General features: G+C 42.6%; 1 protein-coding gene across 2 annotated transcripts in view; it reads left to right on the top strand.

Annotated features, from left to right (window-relative positions):
* Positions 1-7,734, top strand: part of LOC109951545 (arf-GAP with dual PH domain-containing protein 1-like) — a 56,689-nt gene that overhangs the window by 32,005 nt on the left and 16,950 nt on the right. For both annotated transcript variants that reach the window (XM_020586113.1, XM_020586114.1), the window contains 3 exons: positions 753-835; positions 6,728-6,840; positions 6,951-7,097. In XM_020586113.1, coding sequence (XP_020441769.1) covers positions 753-835; positions 6,728-6,840; positions 6,951-7,097 — 343 coding nt within the window. The remainder of the gene's footprint in view (positions 1-752; positions 836-6,727; positions 6,841-6,950; positions 7,098-7,734) is intronic.

Raw genomic sequence — 7,734 nt, 5'->3', positions numbered from 1 at the left:
GCGTCTGCATGGCATTTGCGCAGGTGAGGCAGTGGCCGGCCAACTGGCTGGTGATGGCAGTCCCCTCTGAGAGCCAGGTGCACTCAATTGTCCAACCACTGACACTGTTCTACCAAGATTGTCCAGAACCACCCACTCTTTGTCTGCACCCACACACCCATCACACCCTTCATCTACTCAGGATAATTCAGGCTAACTCTTTTCAAACAGTCACTTGCACTAGCTGTTCTCACCACCAAACATTTAAAATAAATCACCAAATATTTCAGATAGCTCACCAGATAACTACGTAGTCAGACTTCTTAGTTAGTATTTATTCCAACAAACCAGTCAAAGGGATGTCAAGAGAGAGACGGAAACAGGATGAGAGAGATTGTTGGCATGGCGATGTGCTGACTGTTGCTATTTGTTTCTCCTCACACTTACAAGAGGTCTAGGAAGGAAGAGGTCTAAGAGGAAGAAGGTCTAAAACAGAGATGTTTCCTTTATATGGAGCTTTGGTAGAAAGTGATCATGTTATGTGTTATGCTTCAGTATGATACATGTCTGTAGAGCATTAGCTCAAGGGCTGTTCGATTAATAATTTTACTTAATAACAAAGGGGAAAATGTTTTGTCTGCTATTTTCATATTATTGGTTTTGTGTGGTTAAAAAGTACCAGAGTGTAATATCCAACTTCATGGCATCATGTATGTAGGGCCAGTTGATGAGTGTTTACTCAGCTAACTCTGTGTTTATCATCATGTCTCCAGGCTGCTGAGAGAGCAGTGGATCAGAGCCAAGTACGAGAGGAATGAGTTTGAGTTTATCGAGAAACAGGAGCCATACTCTGCAGGTACATGCATATACTAGCATGTCTGTATTATAATGCATGTGAAGACCCTCATCAGTTACAATCTTTCCCAAAGATTAATCCTAGTACTGCCCAAGCTGATACGGCTGTTTACCCCTTTCTGAGTAAATAGTGTGTGATATTGAGCAAAGTATACTTTTGTGACCCATTTTTGAAGAATGTGTTTCTAGTAGGGTCACTACCTGCCCAAATGCTCATAAGTGAATATTTAATAATGGTTTATGCAGAGACAACAGTTAACAGTTATCATTGTAATGTCCAGCATTCAGAGATACAGTATATAACGTATAATGGTTTGCAGTTTGCTTTTGAAAGGTTTGGCTTGGAAGAGCACTTGAACACTTAAAATAGCTATGCTAACATCAAAGGTTTTGGATTTTCTGATTATATAATAAAAAAGACTGCAACTTTCACTATTGTTTTTGTATTGAATTTGTATAAGGGTTGGGACGATGTGACCTTTTCTCATTATGATTTGATGCATGATATGGTGTGTACGATTCAATTCGATCACAATACAATTAAAAATCCGATCACAACAGTGTATGCTGCAGAATACTTGTATTTTACTCCTCTTTTTATCCCCTTTTCTGGCACTGGTTTGATTAAGAACAACCAAATATACTGACTTATGTTCTGTTAGGCTATCTTATTTACAAAAAATAGGACGTCACCAGTGCATGGAGACCACACGATATATATTGCTAGACAAAATGATACATATTGTGATGTTTTTGTATTGTGATATATTGAATTTTGATATATTATTCAATTCCTAATTTGTATTATTGACAGTTCCCTCATTTTTTGAAAAGAAAGATGCCAAATCAATATGGTGTCACGCTCAACATCATTTATAGGCTCCAAATGGACACAGCTGACTTCCTGTCATGTACAGATGCTTTAGAGCAGATGTGGTTGCCAAGATAAGAAGTATGCAGGAGAAAGAACACAAATATGCACAGATTCATATGTGCACCAGCATACTTACTCAGAGTTTTTCCATCTAAAACAAAGCAAAAGTTGCTGTTTTGTTGTCATGTCAGGTTGTATTGTTTACCCTCCAATCAGCAGAACCTTGAAAAATCCTTGAACAAACATACAGTATATCCCAGTGGATGCCGGTAGCAGGGATTCACTTACCCTGAAACATCCATCAATGGCGTTCATTTTCATCTTCTTGTTTTCATTGTTTACCTGTTTTCACCTAAACCCATATTCAGACAGAACTGTCATAAAACATTGGATACACACACACACACACTCACATGCAGACAGAGTATAGTAATATGAGTCATTCTCTTCTCCATATTTGTGCATTGATGCTCTTTTCATCTGACTGTGAGGTGTATGACAGGTGTGTTTGTGTTGTGGTGTGTGTGGTGGTGGTGGGGGGGGGGGGGGGTGATATTTACTATTGGCAGTAACCTGGCCTACACAGCAGCTAATGTTAACATTGATCCAGTATGCAAAGGATAGGAGGAAGAAAAAGAGTGAGGCAAAAAAGGCAAGGGTGGGGACAAGAAGGGCTATTGATCGATGAGGTAATGCCAGCGTAGGCAAATGCTCCATGTCAGAAAAACAATCATAGAGAGAGAGATAGTGTGTACACACACACACACACACTGAAGACAAAATGACAGAGGAGAGTGATCAGTGACAGTGAATAAGGGCAATGGAAAAGAGAGCAGCAGCGTGATAGAAACTGTGCATGAACATGAAAATGAGGCATGATGAAATTACGAATCAATAGACATTCTGTTTGCTGTATGTGAGGTTTTAGCTTTTGATGTTTAACATCAGGTTTGTCAGTATAAACTCACAGTGTTCACAAGCACTGAGCAAACACAAGTTGATTTTAAAGCTGCAAGTATTTTTATATTAATATTCATTCAGCTGATTTACTGTGATGTGAAAGGGTTTGCTCATAGTGACTGGCCCACAGTATTATCACCCATCCCCTCAGTTCTACAGAACATTTTAGTATCTTTTGGCCTCTTCTTGCAACTTTAAGCTAAGTTGCGTTATTTACATCCCACAACTCGCTGCTTAATTGAGTCTCACTGCTCTCATCATTCCTCTTTCCAGCCACATCAAGCAGCCAGCTGTTTTGAGTGTAAAAGCTCTGATAAACCCACCATCAAAGGTTATAGCGGCTAGGTAGTGAACATAGCAAAGCATTTACAAAAGCAGCTAACAAGCTAGATATTCTTCTTAGGAATTGGTGGAGACTAATTGAGGAGGTTTGGCATGTCACCTAGGATACTTTGCAATTTCTACAGCTGCATCGTCGAGAGCATCTTGACCAGCTGCATCACTGTCTGGTATGGCAGCACTACTGCTATGGACCGCAAGCGCCTGCAGAGAGTGGTAAAGACTGTGGAGAAGATCACCAGGACTCCACTGCCCGCTCTGCAGAGCATTTACCACCTCAGGATGCGTAGGAAAGCTGCCTCCATCCTCAAAGACCCCACCCACCCCCAGCACGGACTGTTCACCTCCCTACCCTCTGGCTGGAGGTTCATTCAGAAGTGTGAAATGCAGGACCACTAGACTGAAAAACTCTTTCTTTGCCTCTGCCATCAGACTCCTAAACAGCTGACAGGAGTTTATTAGCAGGAAATATGTCATGAAATGCAAGACAGCGCGCACCGAGGCAGACGTGTTTGCACGTTCCACTCTTGAATGTCGTTTTTTTTTTTCGTTTTCTTCTTTTTTGTGTGTTTTTTACTCTTTCTGCAGTGCACAAATGCCATGCACTGCTTACATACAACAGACAGGCATTGCTGGATATCGCCAACTTACACAGGCACTGGGAATTTACTGGTTTCATACCACCGGAGCTACAACTCATTGTCCGTTCCCGCAACAACAACAACAACGACGACAACCACCATCACCCTCAGGCAGCCCCCGGAGCACCAGGCACAAGCGAGCAGGCTGAAATCAGGAGAGCGACCCGGAGACGGAGGCACAAACGGGGCAAGAGAGAAGGGCTTCATGCTAGGCTAAAAGCTCTCGCTACTCGACTGCCATTACCCAGCCTCTTCTAGCTAATGTACAGTCTCTGGAAAACAAACTGGGCGAGCTAAGGGCTAAGATTACAGCACAACAGAAAATCAGAGAATGCTGTGTTCTAATTCTCACCGAGCCTTGGCTTTTTGATAAAGTCCCAGACTTCGCGATTCAGCTACAAACACATTCTGTACATCGAAGCGATCACACTGCTGCTTCAGGGAAGGTAAAGGGAGGTGGTGTGTGCGTGTTTATCAATAACTCATGGTGTGGAGGTGTACGGACTGTTTATAAGCACTGTTCGCCAGACGTAGAGTTTTAATTACTGAAATGTCGGCCCTATTATCTAGCAAGAGAGCATAGTGCTGTGTTTCTGGCTGCTGTGTATGTTAGCCCAAGAGCTAATCCCTCTGTGGCTCTCAGTAAACTCTATGATGTCATCAGCGCGCTAGAGACAGCTCACCCCGATGCTGTACTTGTCGCTGCAGGCGACTTTAACCAGTGCAATTTACGGACTGTACTCCTCAAATATTACCAACATGTGAACATTCCCACTCGGGGCAAGAACACTCTGGATCATGTTTACAGTAACATACGTGGTGCATACAGGGCTGCACCCCGCCCCCACCTTGGAGTACAAAGCTGCAAAGTACAGACTGAGGAAAGCCATCACAGTGGCCAAGAGGCAGTACAGAGAGAAGTTGAATGGCTTCTATTCTACTGCTGACTCCGGACGGATGTGGCAAGGCCTGCAGCACATCACAGACTACAGGACCACCACCAGCATCATCAGCTCCACAGACAGCCTGCCGGATGACCTCAACACATTCTACACCCGCTTTGAGACCTCCAGCTACAGCACAGAGAGGAGGCACACAAACACCACCCAACCCCCCACCTCCCCTTCACTAACTGTCTCACCAGGCCAGGTGCGCACAGTCTTGAGGAAGATCAACCCCGCAAAGCTGCAGGACTGGACAACATCCCTGGGAGGGCTCTCAGGGCATGTGCCAGCGAGCTGGCTGATGTTCTGACCGCTATTTGTCTAATCCCACTCCCTGGTGGATTAGTGGAAATATAAGAAAGCCTATGGACTGGTCTGAACCTGGAGTCTCTGAGGCAGAAAGATAATGTGGGGCTGCCTGGAGTCTGAGAGCTACAAATTAGCCTCGATTTTTGTGTCTATCGCCTGAAAGGACGGCACCATACGCAGGGCAATAATCATATTTTGTGTGATTCCATAATTTTAAACATTTGCAAGTATTTTTGGTTGGTATATCAGTAATACTACACTGTGCTACTTCTACACCCTGTTCACCCACGACTGTTGCCTTCCACAAAGACAATATCATCCTGAAGTTCCTGGACGACACCGCAGTGATAGGTCGCATCACTGGCGGGGATAAAGCAGCTTACAGGAGGGAGGTGGCCGGTCTGGTGTCTTGGTGCAAGGACAACAGTTAAGCCAAGTTTAGACTTTGGATTAGGTCAACGAGGTGTCATAGAAGACAGCCTCAACACAGACAAGACGAAGGAGTTGATAGTGGACATGAGGAAGGAGAGGAGATGTCATCAGCCACTGTTCATCCAGGGGCTCGAAGTGGAGAGGGTGAGCAGTTTCAAATATCTGAGCGTCCACATCAGTGAGGACCTGTACTGTCTGCATTCTCAGTTTGCACATGCATAACTGCACAATGACTGTTGACTGCTGCACATGCTGCTCCCATGCAGCATATATTCTCTTATTATATTCTTATATATTTTTATTATATCTCTTCATTTGCTGTTTTAAAGTGCCTTAGATCTTGTGTTACTTATTTATCTGCTTTATATGTAATTTGTATTGTGTGGCTTTCATGTGGATGGCAAAGTAAGAATTTCATTGTACAGGGAAACGCGTTTCCGTACTGTGCATATGACAAATAAACGTTTTGACCAAAACAGAGCCAAAAGGAAAGTGAGTACCAGAACTGCATTCCTCAGGTGAAGAGAAAGATGATCAAAAAAAATGTTAATATTGCCCCATATCTATGTAAATCTGCAGCTGTGTGTAAAGTTAGATTGCTTAAGCAAAAAATATCCTTTTGTTATAATTTGTGTGACATAACCCCTCTCTACATACATGACAGAAATCTTTCTCCTTAATATGTTCTTTTTTATATGCGTTCCTATGTATTCCATCAGATCAGATTTTGCACCCCCTTACTTGTCATTTCCAGTGAAGGAATTGTAACCTATTTGGCAATTATCACCCATAAAACACTCATAATCACACAACTGGCTAGAATAACTTCCAGCCACTTCACTTCTTCACTTCATTTCTTTGGGGTGCTGTTCTCCCCCCATTCATTCCACAGAAATAAAGCCAGATTAAAAAGAAGACACTTCACAGTGTTACAGAAATAAAAGACATAAGAGAGAAAATGAGACAATGTAGTCAGAGCATTTAAAAGAGGCTGAAGAAGAAGACACTACAGGCTATAAATAGAACAGAATATCATTAACATGAAAAAGAATGTTCTTTGGTACAGCAACTATAAAATTTCTGTATGTGCTGTGTCATGCTTTACTTCCTGCTAAAAGCTTTCCTCTTTTGTCCATTTGTGTTTTGGATGTTCCACTGCTTTTTCTCACTCTCATACACTGTCTGCTTTTTCTTGCTTCTTCTGTAAATGAGATTTGAAACGATCTTTGATTTAAGCTTAACTGCAGGATCATCTTACGCCAATCAGTACAACATCTCACCATTACTATTATAAATGTCTCCTGTGTCTCATCCCTCGTGTCCTCTGATGGGTTTTTGATACCAACCTCTCAACCACACACACAGACACTTGTTTTTTTTTTCTAATTGCCCAGGGTACCGAGAGGGGTTTCTATGGAAACGAGGAAGAGACAACGGTCAGTTTTTCAGCCGAAAGTTTGTTCTGTCGGAGAGGGAGGGAGCGCTAAAATACTTCAACAAGCAGGACGTAAGCAAGATGATACAGTCAGAAAAAGTTCACTTTGGTAAAACCCAGCTATATTCAGGAATTTGAAGCTTCTACAATGTCCTGTTTGTTATTTGTTTGCCTCTGTCCAGGCGAGGGATCCCAAGGCAGTGATGAAAATTGAGACCCTCAATGCCACCTTCCAGCCAGCCAAGATTGGCAACCCCTGTGGCCTGCAGATCACCTACCTGAAAGACAACAGCACAAGGAACATCTTTGTCTACCACAATGATGCTAAGGTACGCCATCGCACTGGTTTTTGGACTCATACAGACTTGAGAATGCTTAGTGTTCATCCTTCTTTTCCCTCAATTGTTTTCCACAATGCAGTGACATGTTTCTCAGTATGCTCCATGTCAGCTTTCAGATTGCAGTAATACATGCCACTAATACAGGGTTGGTAGTATATTATGCCTGCTGTCTGCTTTTCTAAACTTGGGCTTGGTAATGTCCTTTAATAATTAATTTCCTTTTGGTTTTCATGTAACTGCCAATTTGTAGTCTCACAAGCATGGGTAACTTCAGGGCTTTCAGGAAGTAGGAATTTTAGACAGTAACATTTGTCAGAAACGTAATGCGGCCGAAAAGGGTTTGGTGAACTCATTAAATGGCCAGACAAGGAAGTGATGAACAAAACCGTCTCTTTAATAAGAGAACTAAAACTAAACAAAACCATACAAGACAAGGTGAAACACAAAACTCACGGTCGGTATCAGTCCCAGGTCAGAGCCAGCAAACACATACATCCAGGGGAATCCAAAGTTCGTTGTCCAAAAGAGAAAGTCCGATAATCATACACCGTGGCAGTCCGTAACAAGTGGGCGAGGCAGAATAGAATAGTCCGAGGTAACAGTCCGAGATCAGAAACACAAAATA

This window comes from Monopterus albus, unplaced genomic scaffold (genome assembly GCF_001952655.1).
Source record: "Monopterus albus unplaced genomic scaffold, M_albus_1.0 scaffold395.1, whole genome shotgun sequence".
NCBI classification, from domain to species: Eukaryota; Metazoa; Chordata; class Actinopteri; order Synbranchiformes; family Synbranchidae; genus Monopterus; species Monopterus albus.
The sequence above is the reverse complement of the archived record's forward strand: the minus strand, read 5'-3'. Positions and strand labels throughout refer to the sequence as shown.